The sequence below is a fragment of the Phyllobates terribilis genome, unplaced genomic scaffold, assembly GCF_046119375.1.
Source record: "Phyllobates terribilis strain yellow unplaced genomic scaffold, ASM4611937v1 Scaffold_5__5_contigs__length_657084704, whole genome shotgun sequence".
NCBI classification, from domain to species: domain Eukaryota; kingdom Metazoa; phylum Chordata; class Amphibia; order Anura; family Dendrobatidae; genus Phyllobates; species Phyllobates terribilis.
Window position 1 is genome coordinate 186,168,679 of NW_027362765.1, and position 24,421 is coordinate 186,193,099.

The 24,421-nt window shown below is 40.3% G+C and overlaps 1 protein-coding gene across 2 annotated transcripts in view; it reads left to right on the forward strand.

Moving 5' to 3' along the window:
• Nucleotides 1-301: 301 nt before the first annotated feature.
• WNK4 (WNK lysine deficient protein kinase 4) overlaps nucleotides 302-24,421 on the forward strand; it is a 180,187-nt gene continuing 156,067 nt past the window's right edge. For both annotated transcript variants that reach the window (XM_073683601.1, XM_073683602.1), the window contains exon 1: nucleotides 302-1,427. In XM_073683601.1, the coding sequence (XP_073539702.1) occupies nucleotides 792-1,427 (636 nt within the window). In that variant the 5' untranslated portion in view covers nucleotides 302-791. The remainder of the gene's footprint in view (nucleotides 1,428-24,421) is intronic.

A 24,421-nucleotide genomic window follows, 5' to 3' on the forward strand; every position in this document is an offset into this window, starting at 1 on the left:
GTAGGACTGCCACATACTCTGAGCTTGACACCCTGGGCACGGACCGGGTCACAGCCACTCGGAGACTACAACCCCCATCTGATCCGGCTCCGGGTATTCCCCTAAAGAATATGGCCCAGGGGGTGCGTCACATGCATGGCTCACTGAGGAAGAACCTGTATTGCACTGTGGGGATGAGTTCTGCGAAGTTTGGGGGAAGGGGCTGCAGGAAGACGCAGCTTCGCACAGTCTGGCTGATTGTAGACAAGGTGTAGCTGTTGCAGAGCAGAGGAGGAGTCCTGCTGGAGGAGGAGGAGGTGTTCCTTAGCTGTGGGAGAAGGCTGTCTCTATCTACACTGTACACACTGCAGTCACATGAAAGTAAGATCAGATTCTCTCTCTTTCCACCGGCTGAAGCTGTCACCAGCAGTGACTTCAGGAATTGCAGAGAGAAGATCCCATGTGCAGAACTCCGCGTTCATCCTTTGCAAGTGACACCTTGTTGCATCTACAGGAACCTCAGAATTGCTGATTTGTTCTGGATTCCTCGGACCTCTGGATAAGAAGATGAAGATCAGCAGCTGATTTAGCAGTTTTACAAGTCTTGCTTTGTACAGCATTTGGCACATTTCTAATAGTTGAATCTTGACCTGGTTAGTGATTATGTGCCATAAAAAGAGTGCCAAAGCCATGTGCTAAGTGGATTCAGAGATCCACAGGTAATAGATTTTCTAGGCTCTACAGGTCGTGGAATGGCTGCTAAGTCATATTCTTGGTAAGCCAACTTCTTTTTTTAGGTGGAAAAAGGAGATATGTTTGCTGTTGGAGTACCTTCAACTCAAGCCATGTCTCAGACAGAAGTGGATTTAGCAGGATGTGGTATTTCATTTGGTTCGGTGCTGCCCGAAGATCCTGCCGAACTCTCCACTCTTGCAGCCTTGAGGAGAAGAAGACTTTCAGGCAAGGAGCCTAGAAGGAACTCTTACCAATTTAACAGGAGAAGTTCTGCTCAGTTAGAGCTATTGGGTTATGACCCACCAGGGACTTCTTTCTCCTCATGGTCACCAGAGGAACCATCAACTTTGGAAGAGAAAGTGGACTCTATACCTGAAGTCGCTACTCCTTCTGTCAATCTTCCATCACAAAACACCTTGATAGATGTTCTGCCATCTTCAGGAACGTTGACCAGTATAGTGGACATCAGCTCTGAATCTGAGGATGAGGCCAACAGAACTGAAAGACCTCCTGTTCCTGCTCCCAAACCAGTAGTGACAGAAAACAGGAGAGAACAAGAAGAGATTGATGAGAATGAGACCAAAGCTGTGGCCACCTCACCAGATGGGAGATACTTGAAGTTTAACATTGAGATTGGAAGAGGATCTTTTAAAACAGTGTACAAGGGTCTGGATACAGAAACCACAGTGGAAGTGGCTTGGTGTGAACTTCAGGTAAGACAATAATCTGCCCTCAGGTCAGTTTTTAAAATTGCTGATGCTCTAAACCTCTTCATTTAGGAATCACCCAAAGTTTCCAAAACCCATTGTAATCTCTCATGTTTAAGTTATTAGTAGTTATATAAACTTAGCAAATATCATTGTTACCTTAGTCCATTTTTTTCTGTTGCCCCTAAGCTGTTCTGTACTTGACATGTTACTATATAACACTTTAGATGAAGCCCTTCCTGTTACCTGTCATGTTAACTTTGAGTAAATGTCTAAATGAACATGATCAGGTGCTTCTGCTGAATTCATTCTTGTGTTAAACCTATGACAAGTTTGATAATGTATTGCAATAAGACACCACTAAATGAAAAGAGTGTAACCAAACAGGCATGACATTTTTGTTACACTTAATATATATGATCTCACCAAAAGGGGTTGTTCAGCTGAGAGCAGAGGTGGGAATATGTTTCACTTCCACCCTTAAAGAGTAGGCCACTGCTGGAGCATGTGCTAGTGTATGCAATAAAAAGGGCTCAAACCCTGTTGGTAAAATACAGATGTGACGTAATAGTTAAAGGAAACTTGTCAACGCACTTTTTACATAAAGAAGTAGTGGTATGGTTGTGTAGGCACTTATCTCCCAATAAAAATTCTTCTTTATTTGTAGAGATACTATGTGCCAGTCATGAGAAATCTATCATAAAAGCCATATGTAAATCAGGCTGGAAGTCCACTGGTGGCTGTCAATGTTCTTATACTGCATCTTGCAAGTGAATTGACAAACCTACAGTGTACGTCCAGCCTGATCCGTATTTGGCTTCTACACCAGATTTCTCATGACGGGCCAAATACATCTTTAAAAAAAAGGTATAATTTTTATTGGGGGACAGCGCATGTATACAGCTGTACCATAAGTTCCATATGTAACAACGTGCTGTCAGGTTCCCTTTAATATAGCTCTAGCTGTGAATCAGTGTTAAGGGGGTATGGATTTCTAATCAAACCATAAATGTTTTGAGCCTATATAGAAATGTACATGTGTGTATATAAATCAACCACAATGTGTAACCACTCCATAGTTTACGATTGACAAAAAATTGTGATTTATATTGTTATTTTTACATATAGCTATATAGATGCATTAAAAGGGGTTGTCAATTCTTAAACTAAAAATCTGCAGTCACTCTATGTGAATCCTTACATCGCAGTGCGCTGTGAAGGTTCTTTGGTGCCAGCACTGGTAACCGTATTCATGTGACCGCAAGCATGCAGTAAGCATACTCACGGCCACAATTCGACTAGACTGTTTCCGGCCTCGCTCTATACACTTACATTGAACGAGGCCACACTCATCTAGTCGGAATGTGGCTGGGAGTATGCATATCACAAACTTGCGGTCACATGACCACCGGTTCCGCAATCTGAAAATCCTCACAGTGTGCTTTGTGTGTGATGTGAGTATTCACAAGTCTGCAGTTTCATAGAGTATGAAAGACAATGGAATAGATAAAAGTAGCATATTTGCTAAATGTAGCAATAAATAAACTACCAGTATGTAATAAACACATACAAGCCTAACATAAATATACATCTAAATATAGGGCAGCATGGTGGCTCAGTGGTTAGCACTGCAGCATTGCATCACTGGGGTCCTGGGTTCAAATCCCACCAAGGACAACATCTGCAAGGAGTTTGTATGTTCTCCCTGTGTTTGTGTGGGTTTCCTCCAGGTTCTCCAGTTTCCTCCCACACTCCAAAGACAAACTGATAGGGAATCTAGATTGTGAGCCCCAATGGGGACAGTGTCTATAAAGCACTGTGGAATTAATGGCACTATATAAGTGAGAAAAATAAATAAACTATAGCTCATGTATCTACTTCTAGTTTAGTAACTCTGAGACTGTAAAGCTTTTATTGTATTGGAGATGGGCAGTGATCGAAGCTGGGAATAACTCTGTGGTGCCGGATGATATGAATAATTCAGTTATGAGGATTTTTATCTCTGTTTAGTCTATATTTACAATGGGGCAAAGCTCCAGAATGATCTCATTTGTGTGATGATGATCCAATATACAGTATATTGCAAAAAAGGAAAGTGTAGAAGGTACAGGCATTTCTTATTCTGCTATACGGGAAATGATGACACTCATTGTCAGTAATCCTCATTAAAATGTAATGAAGAGTCCCTGCAATATCACAGCACTGCACATCGAAGTCAATGTTTCATTTGTTTACATAGCCTTTATTATTATAGTTATTATTGTATTTCTTATGATTATGTCTCACTCTGTACTGTTATTATTAGCTATAATTCTCGCAGTTCCTTGTGTTGTGCCTTGGGCAGATAGCGGACCCCTGCTTCACAGTATCTACTGATAATGCAGTGGGATACGACATGTTGTATGAAGCAACTTTAGCCAATGTGTGCAACTCCTGATTCCTGGTATAGCTACTAAACTGTTGATTTATGTCATAGGTTGTTCTCCTCCAGGGACATTACTTTTTCACTTAAATGCATGTATTTGGGGCTAAAAATAATTTTTGAAATTTGGTATTCCTCAAAAATTTTGCATTGTTTTGCTTATACTGGATCTCAGTTTCCTTGCTCATTCAACTTTGATGTTGTCCATGGTCATAAATCAGTTGCGAGGAGCAAAAAAAAAGACAGACAAAATGTTGAAAAATCTTCCATTGGATAGTCAGAATTAGCTCACTGATAGCTTCTCAGTTAACCTATTCTGCCATAGACAGAGTAACGCTAGAGTCACACCAGTGTATTTTCTCACACCCTAGAGAATCGGGCAGATTATGCTAATTACACTCTCATCAAACTCTGATCAGAGTGTGATCATAGTGTGATCCGATTCTCTTGGATGAGGAGAAGATGAAAAAATAATCTCCATCTTCTCCATTCTGTCAGTCAGTGGAAATTGGACTGCACTCAGATGTTATCCAAGCGCTGTCCGATGTTTTCCATGGATTCATTGACTTGCATGTCCAAGTGCAATCCGATAATCGGATCCAACTCGGACATGCTGTGATTTTTTTTCTCAGACTGATTAAAAAATCGAAAGAGTTAAGGCTGTGCGGCACTCCTATTATGGGTGCTCAAATAGGGTTCCACTCCAAATCAAATAACAGGATGAATTTGGCACTCCAGAGTACATGCAAAATTAAAGTTTTTATTGTACAGATTTTCCTCTGTTTGCGCTAGTTAACGTTTCGGCCAATTTGTGGCCTTCTTCAGAGCAGTTTATTGCTCAACAGCAGGCCTATGGATTGAAAAGACGTTTATCCAAAAGGGTGAAATGCGCTATGAACAGGCAAAGTTTAAGGAGCGGCGCTGATGAGAAGCAGGAGGATGGCACCATAGGACTGCTGCTGAGCAATCAACTGTTCTGAAGAAGGCCACAAATTGGCCGAAATGTTAACTAGCACAAACAGAAGAAAATCTGTACAATAAAAACTTTATTTTTGCATCTACTTTGGAGCGATGAAAAAAACGGACATATGCACGGCCCTATAGGAAGAATAGCATTTTCCTATGTTTTGTCGGATTGCAATCAGACCGAAAATACAGTCATGTGCATGAGCCCTTTCACAGAGGCTATAGAAGGCAAATTGTGGAAAACTGTTAATGCCAAGCAATTCCAGCAAAAAAAATGCATGCATTTAACTTAAAAAAAATGTCCTCAAAGTTGGACATACCCAATATAACATGATGAAAATGTAAAAATTCCATTAACTACAAAATCATGCTACTTGAACACACAGTTGTATGTATGATAAGGGTCATTTTCTCCATGTGTTTGTATATGGATACAGTGCCATCATATTTCGCAGCGCTCTACAAACATTATCGGCAGCATCCCCAATGAGACTCACAATCTAGATTCCCTATCAGTATGTCTTTGGAGTGTGGGAGCAAACCGGAGAACCCGGAGGAAACCCACACAAACACGGGGAGAACATATAGACTCCTTCCAGATGTTGTCCTTGGTGGGATATGAACGCTGCTGTGCCTCATACTTCTCCATATAGTGGTAGTCCCTCCTTTCAGGGTGCCAAAAAACTCTCAAACTGCTTTTCACATATTAAAGGATCAATACTATTTGTGAACAGTAGGTACAGTACAGCCATAGCATAACTAAATGTATAATTCTCTGGCTGTGGAGGTACATGCTGTACTCTCAATAGAAAATCACTATATTCATAGGCAATCTTTTCCAATAACTGCGAGCACGATATAGTCAACATTTCAGAATCACAAAGGCTTCCAGCTCTAATTTAGGGGGTAACTATCCCCTTGGCATTAATTACAGTATTGTGCTGTTCCATAGAAGTGTGCCCAGCATAACATTTCAGTTGCTTTCTGTGCGGATAGAATACTTGTTCTCCAATTTGAAAAAAATGAGGTACTCCAATTTGTAGACTGCATGCTACATCACATGTGACACATTGTTGCTAGTTCAGGGACCAAGATCCAAATATGTTATCTGAGGAATAAAAAAATTCTGGAGGAAGAGATTGTACATGCGAACATATCATTTCGTCCTGGGTGGTGCAAGTGGCTGTTGGGGGCAGCAAACATAATAATGGGGGGCACTGGGAGGCATAGTATGCACAGTTATAGGGGCCAGCAACAAAGGTATTTTTAGAAGCCCAAAATGTATGGTAACTAAGGCAATTGGGGGAGCAAACATTTGACATGGCAATAGGATGGACAATTTCTGGTGCCAAAGACGTTGGTGTTACAATAGTGAAGAGAAATTAAATATGCAAATTGTCTCTTCAGAGATTCAGAGAGGAAGAGGACTTGAAATCTAGTGCCACCTATTGGAAGCAGCAATCCTATAAGTCATTATCGACCCTTTAACGAGCCTTGAAATATGACTTAGGATAAAAGCTAAATCAGATTCTCAATTTGTAGACACGGTGTTTCTGGGTATTGCCCCTCATCAGTGCAAAGTATGAGATCTGATTTGGCTGGGTGAGAGGCTAAGACTGGGATCTATGGGGTAAAGTTTCTCCTTGTGGAGAGTGACATGCCAGGTCTGGCATGCCAGTACGAGGAGACTTAAATACGTTGCATGCTCCTCTGGGAAATTAAGTATACAAATGGTGAAGAGACAAAGATGTCTGGACAGAAAACTCTGGAGTGAGTCAGAGTTGGAATAAGTCTTCATGACCATATTTACCCTTAATGATATTAATATATAAAATTGTGATGGAGACATTAATTGGTAGAATTAACTAAATTTCACTTGACCCTAATCTGCTCCAATAAGCTGAATGCTGTGTACAAATGATTTTCCACTCATTATACCTATCGGTTTATTTCCGCCAACAAACTCATATGCTGATGCCAGGTGTTCATCATGCCTGGATTCAATGAGTGCCACATTCATCAGTGACATGCTGCAAATACTGGGCTCAACAGTTAGAAAAAAAACTTATTAGGGAATATTTATCAAGCTGCACGCCAATATGTAATTACAGTGTAGCCTGTGCCACGCTCCCCTAGCTTCCACACATCAAATATAGAATAAAGGGTGGCTACTGATCTATCCCAGGTAGACCCCGGCTTAGTTCTCGGCAATGTTTCTGTACTAAATATGTTAGAACATTTATGTTAAATTTTTCCAGTAAGTGTCTGTTCTGATCGACAGAGAGTAATGGTTCCTATTGCCATTTTCTAAAAAGAGGTCACCAAGCAGGCATTGCAGGACAGACTCTATTACACGCTATATATAGGCCTGTCAGTGCTGCCATGTGTAAGATATATACCGTGCACGCTCCGGGCACGTGCCATGGTCGTGCAACATGTCTAATTAGACATCTAAAATCATCATTATTTACTTATTTTCTACAATAAACATTTTATAAATTATTTCAACTATGACTTTGTTAGGATATGTTCACAAGATGAGCTTTTAGTGAGCTTTTGACACTGCGTATTTTTGAAAAAATGCAAGTAACCTACTTAATTTAATGGGTAATATTCACAAAACCCTGAGCATGTATCCAAAAACAAATACAGAAAAGCACTTGCTCAAAACTCAATACCAACAATAAACTAGGGCAATAAAGTATCATAAAAGGTATATCTTTATTTGAATATCTAGTTGACAAATAGTCTGGCATATAAAAAAAAAAGCAGAGAACCCTAAGTAGACCACTACATTACACATGTGCATAGATATAATAAAAATGAGTACATGATACAGATATCCCAAAGCGTCCAAAAGGTATATCCCTGGACTTCCTATGAGGACAATGTCTATTCAGTGATAGAGTTTTACTTACATCATGTGATGTGACAGACAGGATAAATGTAATGTGGTCAGGAAAGCCCCAACGCGCGTTTCACCCTAGCTTCGACAGGTGATGTGTCCTACTTAGGTGGTGACATAATGACTACAGTTCATGTGACCACAGCAGCCAATCATTAGGCTCAGCATCCTTGTGCTAACTAGCTCAACATCATGGCTGAGCCCAGTGACAGACTCATGATGCAAGGGTGGACATATCATTAATGCAACCTGTGCATTGACACAGGAGCCTGAGAGGTAAGCAGGCCCACTTCCCCCTTCAGAGCAGCAAGTGGCTACTCCCATAGACAGAACTATTTGACAGTAATGGGGCCAAATACTATTCTTGCACAGAATCCGTTGTCTGTGTCCACCCCTGTCATGAAGTCACCGCTGATGCCTATAAACAAAGATTGGGAGAAGGGGTCGGTGCTTAAATCTCCATTTGTTGTTTTTAACCTGTGGAAGCCCATGGGGTAAAACCCCTTTAAATGGTCAGAAAGCTGGAATCTGTAAAATGGTAAATTTCCACTATAAAAGACATTACTAATGAATGTTTTAGTGACTGATGACAAACCAGACCTAAAATGAAGTTGGCAGTGTTAGAATGGTTCATCAAACAGTCAGTCGAAAGATCTGTCCTCTACGGGTTATCACCCGGTATCGTTGAACCTGTATGGCCAGCTGGAACGGCCAATATCATCTATAATGTATATGGCTCTGTCTGTGTCATGCATCAGATGTTCGTTTGTTCACTGATTGTTCAACCATCAACCTACTACTATCTAATTTGTATGTCCACCTTCAGACTATGTTTGGGTGTGAATATTCTGTGGGACTTGTCCTGTATTCTTTGTAGTTGTGGGAGAAGCACGAAATAGGCCACGAGTTGGCTTCAGCACGAAAAGTTAAATCTTGACAAGCTGTTTTGCTTTGAGGGTGCCATGTGCCTGCTCCAGGGACAAAGCTTAGTTGTCAGGCAGAGCTATAGATGTCACTGACCACTTCTCTTAATCACCAGATATTGCGCCTGTAGACATCTGTTTGATTTCTAGAGCCAGGGCATCAGGTGCTGCTTATGTTCTTCATTTAACAGGTAATCTGAGTGATCTCAGCTGCACGTAGAACATGGCAAAAGAAAATGCAGATGCCTGGAAGACGAATTTTAGGGTTGTTGATTATTGCTGACATATGACTTCAAATGCCCTTCAGTATGTGGTTTATGTAATGAGGTACAGAAGACAAGATAATGATGCCTGCTCACAGGAGATGTGTATTTAAAGAGGTTATGGATGAAAATAGGGAAATACATTAAGTTGTAAGTATGTGGTGGGAAAAGCACAAGTATCTGCATATCAACCCCCTAGCTGCTAGGCGAAGACCCCCGGCTGCCTTTTTTTGCATTGTTTAAAGGGAATCTGTCATCAGATTCATGCTGCCTGAACCAAGACACTGATTGCAGTCAATCTGTGGTGTTTCAGAGCCGGGGACTATGTGTCTTGGTTGACTAGTCCAAGACAGCTTCTCCCTACCCTTAGACCAACAGGTCTCTGCCTATGTAAATTTAATACACGGGCAGATACCTATCAGTCAAGAAGCCGGGGCATAGTTTTCTCAAGGTATGTTTACTACGAAACACTGCAGCGTTTCAGAGTAAAACACATGGCTGCAGTCATCATCAACCAGTTTCTGATTGATGATGGCCATGGTTCAGGCAACATGAATCTGATGACAAGTTCGCTTTTAATAATGAACCCAACAATCTCCATGTCCATATGATTAAGATAGTAGGAGTGACGTGATTACACCATATGGTTGCCTGATTCACAAATTATGCTTAGCTTTCGAAGGTCTCCAGCACTTGCACAGGTACAAGCAGAATTGCCTTTATCTTCAGCAGGTAAACACTTCACATGTGTAAAGTTTGTTGTAGATCAAATGATACCTAAGTTTAAAAGGATTCAGAAACAAGAATCTTAAACTATAGCATATGATCCCTTTTTGAGCCTCCGAATGGTTGCATGGAATTACGGAACACCTAAGAAACAAGAAGTGTCTCCAAATGTCAGAACAAAATGAGCACCTTGAAGGAAAGATAATTGTAATGAAAATTATATATTTAAGCCCCAATTCATCAAAGCAAATTTGCCAGAATTTTGGGCAAAATCTTTGCGTATATCGTAGTTGTTCAAAAATTTTGCAACTTTTGGCGTTTACATACAAGTTTTTCCCAGCACTGCCAAAATGGGTGGAATGGGGCATGACGGTTGTGATGAGACAGCATTGAATCCCTCATCTAATTCATGAGAAGCTCTGGCGTTCCTTACACCATTATTCTTACTCCAGTCACAGACTGGAATAATTGTGGCAAGGTGCACAGAGTTGCACGCAACTCATCAGGCACTCCTGATTCATGAAAAGGCGAAGCATCTGATTCCACCAAGCCAACTCATGAAAACTGCAGAGAAAATTGTGTCCTTTGTGTTTTAATCAATTGCTGTGTTTGGCCTCCTATATTCATGTATGCTAATAATGTGCTTGGACCTTTGACATGGGGTAGAAGATGCTGTGCTTAGTTTGGACATTTATTTTGTGCTGACAGACTCCCTTTAATAGGTCTTTAACAGCGCAGGTTCTCTTTATCAATGTCCTTACTCGTCCCTATTGAACAACAGGTTCTGTTAGATTTCATGGGACATAGTATTTTTTCACATGGACACATTGTACGTTTAAATAGGAGAAGTCTCTGAAGTGTGCAGATACCTATCAACACCAGACACCTTGTATGGAAAACACTGAAGAAGGATCACTCATCGTCTTAATGTCTAATAGTTAAAAGTGACTTACCAGGAACACTTTGCAGCATTTATACATTTCAAGGGTATTATTACCAACCACTACATTCTGTAATAATATATGATTCAAAGTGGCAGAACATGTTTGATTCATAGTACAATCGAGGACTACAAGTAACATGATTTAAACCCAGGTGGCTGTCTATGACCTGAAGAGGAGCAAAGTGTAAGGAACAGCAGCATTGTCATGGCGTGTTATGTGGAATGGCACATCTACAGTATATGTATAGTGTTGTATTGCACAGATTTACAGACAAAGGCATAACTTGTAGCTTGAGGGCCCCAATGTAAAACTCCAGCAAGGCCCCCAACTAATACAGGTCTTTAGTAGTAGTAGTCTTTTTATATGGGGAAAAGGGACGTTTGGGGCCCCCAAGTCTCTAGGGCACGGGAGCGATTGCAACCCCTGTACCTATTATAGTTATGTCCCTGTTTACAGATAGCTGTGACCTATTCCTAAACTACTGTAAAATGCAATCCAACATCGTTGTGTGACAAATCAGCTAGGATGACTGATTGCATCCTTAGTGTATGTGCAGAATGAGCCTTTTTGCTGAGTCTTCAGAGCAAAAATTGACCGAATATTCCACATTTTTTTAGGAGTCTTAAGATTTTGGAGATTTTCTGTTTAGCTTTTGCTCCAAAAATTCAGCAAAAAGACTGTGCACATACCAGGAGTTTGGAGCCCGCCACGCCATGACATCTTGCAAATAGCCAACAAGCTCACAGTAGCCAAAGTAACTTAAAAAAATGATAAATCTTCACCAGATATTATAATGAATTAGTAAGTAAATGCTATATGCATTTCCAGAGTACACTGGTGACTGATTTAATGACATCAATCAGATTATGAGTCCTGATTGATAACCTAGATAAGGAATGTTAAACTCAAATACGCATAGGGCCAAAATGAAGAGCTTGGGTAAAGTCAAGGGCCAACGAGAATACAGTGTAATGGGCCCCACATAGTCCTCCATACAGAATAATGGGCCCCACAAAGTCGTCCTTTCAGAATAATGGGGCCCACATAGTCCTCTATACAGTATAATGGGCTCACATAGTTTTCCATACAGTATAATGGGCCCCACATAGTCCTCCATACAGAATAATGGGCCCCACGTAGTCCTCCATACAGCATAATGGGCCTCACATAGTCCTCTATACAGGATAATGGGCTCAATATAGTCCTCCATACAGAATAATGGGCTCCACATAGTCCTCTATACAGAATAATGGCCCCACATAGTCCTCCATACAGTATAATAGGCCCACATAGTCCTCCATACGGTATAATGGGCCCCACATAGTCCTCCATAAAGTATAATGGTCCCACATAGTCCTCCATACAGAATAATGGGCCCCACATATTCCTCCATACAGAATAATGGGCCCACATAGTCCTGCATACAGTATAAAGGGCCCCACATAGTCCTCCATAAAGTATAATGGCCCCATATAGTCCTCCATACAGAATAATGGGCCCCACACAGTCCTACATACAGAATAATGGGCCCACATAGTCCCTCATACAGAATAATGGGCCCCACATAGTCCTCCATACAGAATAATGAGCCCCACATAGTCCTCCATAGAGAATAATGGGCCCCACATAGTCCTCCATACAGAATAATGGGCCCACATAGTCCCTCATACAGAATAATGGGCCCCACATAGTCCTCCATACAGAATAATGGGCCCCACATAGTCCTCCATACAGAATAATGGGCCTCACATAGTCCTCCATACAGTATAATGGCCCCACATAGTCCTCCATACAGAATAATGGGCCCACATAGTCCTCCATACAGAATAATGGCACCACATAGTCCTCCATACAGAATAATGAGCCCCACATAGTCCTCCATAGAGAATAATGGGCCCCACATAGTCCTCCATACAGTATAATGGGCCCCACATAGTCCTCCATACAGAATAATGGCCCCACATAGTCCCTCATACAGAATAATGGGCCCCACACAGTCCTCCATACAGAATAATGGACCCCACATAGTCCTCCATGCAGAATAATGGCCCCACATAGTCCCTCATACAGTATAATGGGCTCCACATAGTCCTCTATACAGAATAATGGGCCCCACATAGTCCTTCATACAGTATAATGGGGCCCACATAGTCCTCCATACAGAATAATGGACCCCACATAGTCCTCTATACAGAATAATGGGCCCCACATAGTCCTCCATACAGAATAATGGGCTCCACATAGTCCTCCATACAGAATAATGGGCCTCACATAGTCCCCCATACAGAATAATGGGGCCCACATAGGGGTGGTGGTTCTGGTGTTGTGGGCCAAATAAATACAGCCTGCGAGCCAGAGTTTGACATGTATGACCTAGATCATTAATTGTGATCATAGAGTTGCTAAATATGTTTTGGGACTAGGAAGGGAGAACTGAAATCTGCCACCATTGGAACTATTGCCTGACACTCACTAACCCCTGTCACAAATCCTTGTGTCATGCTGCAGATCTCCCCAGGGGGAACATCTCACTGTCCACATAGCTACACACAAACACAGATATAAATAGAGCCTCGCTACATACTGGCACTCCGGATAAACCTCCGACATGATCTGATTGCTGCAAATCTCTATTGACAAAGTCAGTTTATCCCACGGCTTGAGGCAGAGAAAGAAGCTTCTTTCATTAGATACAGCTATGTGGCCCCTGTGTTCTGGGGCTCCCAGGATGGCAAAAACATTGCGTGATAAAACCTGATATATACTTTGTAACACAGAGCGAAATCCAGTTACTAGTTATGGATACATTTATGCACAGGACAGGACCCCCTTCACAGCAAAGGAATTTATCTTATTCATCTAGAAAATATGTACACTCTTGTCGTAACACATAAAGTAAAATATTAAACAATGAATATGACCTTACTGTACTGATGAGCCCTTTATGTTTATTGAGGAACTACATAAAACATTCCCACCATGAGCTTTTGATGAGTTTTGATGTTGCAGATTTTCTGCACCCATTAAGTTAAATGTGTTACTTACATTTTTCAAAAATACAGAGTAAAAAAATCACCAAAAACTCATCGTGGGAACGTAGCCTAAAGAATTGCTTCAGGTCTGCAGATGAAGCTCATGTATCCAGTGATAGGGAGATTTTTCTAGGTAATGTCCGCGCCTGACATATTTTCTCACATGGCTTTTTCATCCGTTTTTATCTTATTATTATTCACGTTGAATTAATATTTATTCATACTTTTTTATATATATTTTCTTTTTTTTTAGTATTTTTCTTGGATTGGGAAGGTTTTTTTTTATGTGGAAATATATTACAGTGGTTGTCCACTACAGTGACATTGTTGACCGCTCCTCAGGATATGTCATCAATATCAGATTTGTGGGCACCCAACATTGGGACCCCATCAATTAGCTGTTGTCAGCTCCATGGGCGGCCTGATATAAACAGTGAAGGAATAGCACAGATCCATTACTGAACTGCAGCCCAGCTCCTATTCATATGTACGTTCTTTACATCTGGCTGATGTCAGAGCTGATTGGTGGTGGTGCCGGGTTTTGGACCCTTACTATTTGACATTGATGACCTATCCAAGAATAAGTTGTCAGTGTTAAAGAAGCACTCCTCCCATCAAAGTTTTTATCCTCTTAATATATTGCAGTCATCATATTATATAGCATTGTGTACTTACAATTGCTCATTTCGCCTTTCTACCCAGCTAATTGTTCTGTTTTCCATTAGGTCTATGACATCGCGTGATTAAAAACTAACTAGCTGAGTCTGAACTGTCAATCAATCAGGGAACAGTGCACTCCTGGACTGCACTTATGGGACAACCATTTTAAGGCACAAAAGTAAAATGCAAATAAGTATACAACATATAAAATATATAGAAAATAAGTTCTAGGCCCGCACAGGTTTGGACTGGCCCACAGGAGAACAGGAGAATCCTCTGGTGGGCCCCTGTGCAGTAGTTGGCCACCACCCTGTTATATGAGCAGTACTTGGCACAATATACCTGAATCACTATGTACAGACAAAGGCAGCATCTTATTCATTCAACAATCAACCCATTTTATTGCTATAGAAATTTGTGAATGACGATAATGTCACATTTGCTTCTAGCTAAACAGTGGGCCCCTGAAGTTGATGTTAGCGGTGGACACTTGCCACCCTTAGTCCGATTCTGGGCCCACAACTATATTTTTCCTTTAAATAGCATTTCCCATAAATAGCTTTATAATTTCCCATAGGTGTTTTTTTTTACGTCTACCTACAGTACAGACCAAAAGTTTGGACACACCTTCTCATTTAAAGATTTTTCTGTATTTTCATGATTATGAAAATTGTACATTCACACTGAAGGCATCAAAACTATGAATTAACACATGTGGAATTATATACTTAACAAAAAAGTGTGAAACAACTGAAAATATGTCTTATATTCTAGGTTCTTCAAAGTAGCCACCTTTTGCTTTGATAACTGCTTTGCACTCTCTTGGCATTCTCTTGATGAGCTTCAAGAGGTAGTCACCGGAAATGGTTTTCACTTCACAGGTGTGCCCTGTCAGGTTTAATAAGTGGGATTTCTTGCCTTATAAATGGGGTTGGGACCATCAGTTGTGTTGTGCAGAAGTCAGGTGGATACACAGCTGATAGTCCTACTGAATAGACTGCTAGAATTTGTATTATGGCAAGAAAAAAGCAGCTAAGTAAAGAAAAACGAGTGGCCATCATTACTTTAAGAAATGAAGGTCAGTCAGTCCGAAAAATTGGGCAAACTTTGAAAGTGTCCCCAAGTGCAGTTGCAAAAACCATCAAGCGCTACAAAGAAACTGGCTCACATGAGGACCGCCCCAGGAAAGGAAGACCAAGAGTCACCTCTGCTTCTGAGGATAAGTTTATCCTAGTCACCAGCCTCAGAAATCGCAGGTTAACAGCAGCTCCGATTAGAGACCAGGTCAATGCCACACAGAGTTCTAGCAGCAGACACATCTCTAAAACAACTGTTAAGAGGAGACTTTGTGCAGCAGGCCTTCATGGTAAAATAGCTGCTAGGAAACCACTGCTAAGGACAGGCAACAAGCAGAAGAGACTTGTTTGGGCTAAAGAACACAAAGAATGGACATTAGACCAGTGGAAATCTGTGCTTTGGTCTGATGAGTCCAAATTTGAGATCTTTGGTTCCAACCACCGTGTCTTTGTGCCACGCAGAAGAGGTGAACGGATGGACTCTACATGCCTGGTTCCCACCGTGAAGCATGGAGGAGGAGGTGTGATGGTGTGGGGGTGCTTTGCTGGTGACACTGTTGGGGATTTATTCAAAATTGAAGGCATACTGAACCAGCATGGCTACCACAGCATCTTGCAGCGGCATGCTATTCCATCCGGTTTGCGTTTAGTTGGACCATCATTTATTTTTCAACAGGACAATGACCCCAAACACACCTCCAGGCTGTGTAAGGGCTATTTGACCAAGAGGGAGAGTGATGGGGTGCTACGCCAGATGACCTGGCCTCCACAGTCACCAGACCTGAACCCAATCGAGATGGTTTGGGGTGAGCTGGACCGCAGAGTGAAGGCAAAAGGGCCAACAAGTGCTAAGCATCTCTGGGAACTCCTTCAAGATTGTTGGAAGACCATTTCCAGTGACTACCTCTTGAAGCTCATCAAGAGAATGCCAAGAGTGTGCAAAGCAGTCATCAAAGCAAAAGGTGGCTACTTTGAAGAACCTAGAATATAAGACATATTTTCAGTTGTTTCACACTTTTTTGTTAAGTATATAATTCCACATGTGTTAATTCATAGTTTTGATGCCTTCAGTGTGAATGTACAATTTTCATAGTCATGAAAATACAGAAAAATCTTTAAATGAGAAGGTGTGTCCAAACTTTTGGTCTGTACTGTATATTCTGTGAATTGGATGCAATCTACAGATTATTGGAAGGTAACTTGTGTTTGTTGCTTGGCCAGTGCGGTTAGAAACTCGCTTTACGTGTTTATATTGTTATTGGAATAACCCCTTTAGCTATGGGAGCATTGATCTAATAACCTGCAGGGAGGCAGAGACTTTCACATTCCCTATTATTGCTGTAACCACCATTTACAGTACCCTGTTGGGCAAACAGCGAGCCGGCGACATACCGTTTTCTCGTTCTGATATGTTACATCAAGTGCAGGGAGTTCAGATAGTCCTGCAGGTCATGAAATCCTACTAGGACCGAACATGATATTATATTAAATAATTACTGTTATTTCCTATTATAATCGATGATGAAACGTCACTTTAATGAGTGTCAGGACTTCTCGATCTCACTGTTACATTGTTATTCTACGTGTCACCAATAATGGATTAGATACACTTGTTGCCCTAATTATAGATTATTTCAGCCGTCATATTTGCTGCATCCTAAGTGTGTGGTCCCTGTGACTTTCTTTCCCGTTCCAATGGGTTTTCTGACCTTGTGTAGCTTGGCTGACTTTCCTTCATGTAGCTCATGAAGTGCCTGAGGCGTCTCAGCCAGTGGTATGCCGCTGTTCTATCAGCCTTGTGGAATGTGCCTGGATCCTTAAAGGAACCTCAATTGCTCATGGCTCTTCCTTGTAATAGAGACCTAAATTTACTTACCCTGCGATAGCTTGGGATTATTGATTGCAGACAATCATTTACTATTACAAGTTCATATAAAACTTTTTTTTTCAATATTTCTATTTTTTCTTGCTAAAATTGTGACAAAGAAGTATAAAAATATCTGTAAATATACAGTAGGAGACAATATGGTGATTTCACCATTGCTGTAGTCTACATATCATCCTCCATTAAAGGGAATCTGGCACCAGGTTTTTTCTACCCCATCTAAAGGCAGCATAATATAGGGGCAGATACCCTGATTCTAGTGATGTATCCCTTACTGGGCTGCTTGATATCATTTTGATTAAATCACAGTTTTATCTGCTATAAATCTAGCAGGTCTCTGAATGCTAAGCTCTGTATTACTCCGCCTCTACCACTGATTGGCTACTTTCTGGCCGTGCATAGTATAAACAAAAAACTGCCAATCAGTGTTCGGGGCAGAGTTATACAGAGCTCATGAATATAGGGACTATATGGCAGCAGGTTTACTAGTAATCTAATGATAATCCTGCTGATAAAACAGTGATTTTATCAAAACTACAGCAAGCAGCCCTGTAAGTGACACATCACTGGAATCAGGGCCTCTGTCTCTACATTATGCTGCTTTCAGATTAGGTGGCGCAAACCTGGTGATAAATTCCCTTTAACTCTGTAACCTTTTCTCAAATCCACCCATGTTTAGCGTCATATGTAGTACTTGTCTCAGAACACCATATGGCTTTTCCCAGAGAAAAGATCACGCACCGGTCTGCCCATTAAGTAGTCAGAGCTGGTAATATTCTAGATAGTCATGGATACAAAGCACTCCACCTTCTCTAAATCATAGGTGTAGGCTGTCTGACCTTCCTGAAAGAATTAACTAAAAGGCAGGTAAATAATCTAAAATACGACAACTCGAAATGTCTTTTTACTGTTCTGTAGACCGAACAATAATAATATATATTATAATGTGAATTCTCCTTAGCCCAGAAACCGATGATATGTGGCTGCAAGTTCTTTGCTTTACTTCTGGATCTATCAGCAGACACAGACTGTGGTTATCTGCTGCACTTCTCAGCCTAAGGTCTAATTCAGACCTGTTTTTTTCATGTATGAGAAAAACCGACCAATTATTTTGTTCAAACTTTGATCACAGTGTAGTCCGAATTTCATATACTTTTCTCGTCCATGAAAAAAAGGTTTCTCCTCCTTCTCCTATATGAAAGTCTGGAGAAAATTGGACCACACTCTGATTTTTTCGTGGACCCATAGACCTGCATTGCCAAATTTGATCCAAAAATCGGATCAAAATCGGACATGTCTTTGCAATTTTATGCTGACCGGTAGGTCCGTGAAAAATCGCAGACATGTGAATGGCTCCATAGACTATCATAGGTGCAAATGCTATCTGTGAAAACCATGGCTAGCACTCGCACGCAAAAATTGGACGACTGATTGAGGCCATAGGGTTACTATGGTGACCAAATAAAGTGTTGGCCACTTAACTTGCTGCAATTGGAATAATTCTTTGAAGAAACAGTACTGAAAGTAGTAGGTTAATCTGCGCTGCCGTGGAGAAAGAATAAGGGATGCAGATCCAAGTTTAAGCAATTTAATCTTCAACGCGTTTCAAAGTTTTACAACTTCTTCATCAGGACAAAAGGCAGCAGCCTTTAGCTCTATCAGTGGTTGTGTGCACACCAGCACACCAGGTGAGCATCACTGTGCATGTTCTTTTAACACTGTTTAACCCAGATAAGTCCCTATTTGTGCTTTTTATCCTTTCCAGCATTTGTCTTTTGGAATAATTCTTTATCACCAATCCCGAACATAGGTCATAACTTGCTAAAATGGGAATACTTCTTGTAAATGTGGCTCCTCGATGGCAGAGGTTTGCCTCACAGGTATTTAAAGGGATTCTGTTCTACGTAGTGCCAGAGTGTGCTCTCCTGGGCACCTAGACCTGTCTCCTAAGCCTCTGTATCCAGTAAGGAGAGTCAAGGCTGTAGGATGTAGTGTGGTTTTGCACTGCTGGCCCCCATGACTAAGGCTGGACATGTAGGAGTAAAGTAATGAGCTGCCCACAGAGCAAACCACTAATGCTCCATACTGCTATGTAGTAGCACAATCCTGCACATTGATATCATTTTTTGCAAACATGAGAGGTTCCAGAGATTAGATCTTTACTACTCACTCTTGAGGGCACAATAGGACATTTGGCCAAAGTTGCAGCTTGACGTTTCTTAGAAGAAGTTCTCCAGCCCATGGACTACTTGTCACTCTCAAGCAGTGTGGTCCTCACATTGGTTAGAACTGCAGGGGCACTTGCCTACACTAATTATTCTGCCTGGACATAAGAAAAACCGGAATTGTTCTTTCGCAGCCAGAAAGCAGCAGGGGTGCAGTGATAGTCACTTATGAGGGCACTGTGGCATTTCAATAATTTTCCAAAATGAGAACAGATCTTGAACATGCTGACTTTTTTTTTAATTTTTTTTTTCTCGTAATATATTCATTGCCATTTTTGGTAAATTATACAGAGGGAAGAAAGACTTCAAATATTACTGTGTAAATCAGTCTTGTATCTGCAGGTCTCGGTTACTATTCATATTCCAGCCCTTGCTGAACATTATCAGTTCTCTAATAATCAAGGGCATATTTGAAGCCCACTTATAGTCAATCACCATGCATAAACCTAATTTTATATGCTTTATATTCGATCAGCAATATGCATGAAAGCAGAATTAGTTTATAGAGAGAATTCCTCTTTTTAGCAACCTAATATTTTAGGTAAAGAAAAAAAACTACTAGAAAGCACATCTCTCAATATGGCGCACCCAGTATGTTTATGTTACCATGACAGTGCATTAATTTGAATTAGAGCTGTGCAATGCTTCATTTGGCCTGCGGAGGTGCTGCAGGGAAACTGAAAACTTGCAGACTGGTTCCTATGAAGATTACAGCAGATCACTGTGGGTCCCTGTAGATGACACTCTTTGATCAGCTTATGTCTCTTCTAACAAAAAGAATTTTCTAAATTGGATAAAGCCTTTAAGTCATTAGAATATCTGTGTAGAAGTGCAGAATGCCCTTTTTATATGTAGATCTTCCTATCCAATTTACAGGAAACCATTTTTGTTTTTGCTTTGCTTGCATATAATTACAGGGTTGTATTACTGTGTTAACTCTTGTGTGTTAAATCCATCAGTAGAAAAATTACCTGGTTGATTTTTCCTACCAAAAATAACATAGTTTATTCAGTGTTCGGTGGTAGCATAGCTTGCAATAAACAGAATTAATTGTCTTCTCTTGTCATGAGGATTTAATTCAAGCTTTGTAGCACTTTGTTTATGTGGATGAAGTATTATTCCAGTAACTCCATCCATAATTTCCAAGGACAACCACATATTCTTATAATTTATCCTCGGAATTACTTATTTCTGGAAATGTCCCAATATTCCTGTAAACACAAGTACATTGTGTATCAGGTGAAACCTTAAAGGGAATTTATTACCCATATTTATGAGCAATGAATCATTCATCTCTTTTCTAATCAATTTTTGTTTTATAATTGGATTTTTTTTTTAATTCTATTTTCTATACATGAATTTGAGGGCTGCCATCTTGCCTGAACAGCAGTCAGCAGCATTCAGAAACAAAATTTAGATCATCTGCGTAGACCATAAGAAAGAAAACACCGGAGATACCACATTGACTTATATACCAGAGTTTTCTGTGAATTTTCTATGAATCAGATCATTGTGCAGAGAGGAGGAGGAAGTGAGCTGTAACATCACCTATTATGAGTGGTGGATCCTGTGTCATCTATATATTGGTGTTACCTGTCATTGTATTTCAGCCTATGATGATAATGAGATGACTGCTGAAAGTGATCTTTACAGAAGAGGATGTATCATTCAGCCTGTCATGAAATGCAACGGCCAGAGTAAAAACAGCAATATTCCAGAATATTTTTTGTTTAGATAGGGACATTGAAAGTGTTAAAAAATCATAGTAATCAGGTAAAGGAGATGCAGGTATGCTGCGCTGCTGGTCGATACTAATAAGGATATCCAGAGAGTCCAGAGTATTGTAGAATAATTGCAGTTTTATTCTCCGTCTGTCAAAGCCTCTATGACTTCTTCATCAGAAGATAACAGAAATTTTTGTGGTGCTCCTGATGAAGAAGTTTGAAACACATAGAGAATAAAACCGCAATTATTCTACAATACTCTGGACTCTCTGGATAGCTTTATTAATATTGACCAGCAGCGCAGCATACCCGCATCTGCTTTACCTGATCTCTACATCGGATCTGCCAACCTGCGGAGCAGCAGCTGGATTGTTACTTTGAGCCCTCAGAAGAGTTGGCTTTCTCACAACCTAATCAGGTCAGCACTGCCATATCAACCTTTAACACAATTGTGCTTGTTTGTCCCTCCATCTTTCTCTTAAAAAATCATACTTAAAATTCTTAAAAAATATGTGTAACTTTAAACTTGATTATAGGTTAGAGGGCAAAGTTAAAGGGCACGTGTCAACAGAAAATGAAGAAAATGACATTGTTGAAATTTTAAAAGAATATCATTATCTGCTGACACATGCCTTCTAACTTTGTTGTACAATATTGTGAAAGAAAAAAACACACGTGGGGCCAGGAAATTAGATTTTGTGCAATTTTTGTGATGGCTCATTTGAGTCTTGGTGAATATCTTCCTAACCCCTCCCTCTTACATGTATATTCAGTATATTGGAATATTTATTGGATCAGGGCCAAATTGCATACAGACAGCATAATTCAGATTTTATCGTAAATTGCTTTTTTAATGAAAAAAACAACAAAAAGACACATTGTAGTCTATGCCTCCACAAAAAAAATGATAAATCAAAACAGAGACCAATCTCATTTTAGGTCCATTTTGCAGACCAAACTCATCCATGATAATGAATGGGTCAGATTTTTATTAAACAGCATCCCTGTGCTGTCCGTTTGAAACGTTACATGTGAATAAGGACTAAGTAGATTAAATTATGGAATATGAACTGTCCTACTAATTGACTGCTGAGGTTGGACACAAGATGTCCTTTCCTTTAGTAGCACCAGTCGAGCTCACATAGCACACTGCCAGGCCATTAGATGCAGAAAAATGGTTATACTTATACCTGAATGGCTAAAAATATACTTCTGGTTACTTTCTACTTCTTGGGTGTGAGTTGTGTTAACAGAATTAAAGCCTAACTAAAATATAATTAGGTTAATGTTAAAAAAAATCACAAGACATCCAGTGTATATACACACAGACAAAAATGACGATAAACCAACAAGGGGGTTGTACGCCAAATAAATGCTTGGTCAAGAATCCAATTACTCAATAGACCTATCCGCAATAAAATATTAGGACAACTGGGATAATAGCAAGGATAAAGGGGAAAGAGTAAAATAATAATAATGCCTCAATAAGACCTAGGTAAGTCCCTAACACTGTTCTCTACCTTACTATGGAGGTTGACACCCTAAAATACAATATGGTGCCTCCACTCAACGACGGCTGACCCTTAGTGGAGTCCGTATACAAATCCCTGTCCTTCAAAAAACAAGCAAACAAAAATCCTTAATTGCACAAGACTAATTATATAGTACTTATCTTGTGCTTCAAGGGTCCCCCTGTGTCAAATGGAGATCGATATCCCCATTGGCAAAGCTGAGATTCAATCCATCCACGACTGAGGCTCCGGTCTCAGTCTTGACACATTTCCCACCTTCTTTCAATATTTGGGGCTCATCAGGAGACATAAATGAGCTTGGGCACAATTGCTTATTACAGCAGAAAGGGGTATTGATTGTCCTGTCTTGGGTGCGAGGAAATATTTCACTGCCCCAATTTATTTAGAATGAAAATTGAAACAACTTTGCAATTCGCCGTGATCATAAAGTAGCTATTCCTGTATTTTGGTTCTACAGCTCCTGTGCAGACCTGTGTGTATCCATGGTAACAGACAACAAACAAATCCTGTGTAGTCACATCTGGAAGTCATATTGTTCCATCTGTCCATTACCACATGTCACTTAGAAAAAGATTGAAGATTGAAGGCAATAGGACTGCAGGATCAGTAGGGCTACATGGAGACATAAAACAGGAGGCTAGCTTTAATCCAGATTATTTGTGTATGTGCCTCATTCGTCATTATTTGATGCATAAGGAACATCACAACCAGGTGGTAAAGGTGGACAAAGCCTTTTAAAAAGTTTTCAGTAGAGCAGTACACAGATTATGGTTAGGACGGCTTTATGGGTCAGTTTCTCAGTTATCTAAAGACACCATCTCTGAAATTGTTATGCTACTGTTCAGCTGGTATTTTATGCGGTTTGTGGCATGTGCATAAAATGATCATTTGTTTTATCAGCAAATTGCCCCTAACCACGCTGCTGTCTATCCATCCCGAATGTCATGTGAGTGTCTGTAAAGCTAATTTGAAGAGGCAAGGAAAATGTTATAAAAATACATAAAAACTGGTATTGTTCATACCTCATGTGGCCAATTTACTTTAGATTAACGGTTTAATCACCCAAGTTAAAATTACTTTTCAATGTCACGGTTACATTCTTCCATCTTTTATACCAAGGGAGAATGAAGCTCTGAATACAGAAGCCAGATTGTAATTGTGTGTAATAGGAATAGTACAATTTGTTCATGGATTTATCGATGTATATTATTTTTATAATACAATTATGATATTTGTTTGCCATCTCTGCCATGATAATCTATTTTATATAGTTTCTTATTGGAGTTTTCTGGTTTAGAAAACCTCGTTTAGGACCCTCCCCAATTAACCAAAGTAGAGGGCAAGTATAAAGAGTGTCTCTCGTCTTGGAGAACCCAACATGCTTGACTCCTCCCTTTACACACACTTCCCAGATTTGTGTAGTGTTTAATTTCTCCTTTAGGGGCGCTGTAGGAAAATTCAACACTTTCTGCTTCTCCACAAATCACAGCTTATAGGTGATGGTCCCATTTAGTTGGACACTATGTGATCAGTATATTGTTCGGGGACCTTTCTAATCAAAAAGCATAGCCCAAAAAGTGTACTACCCTTTAAAGTCAAAGCCATTCCAGATTTTTATGAACCTGTGAAGTATCAGTTTAACGGAGGAACAGTTGAAGTGAAAGTACGCGACTTGACATGGCAGATCCTGGTGATCAGTATTGTTCTTATAAACTCG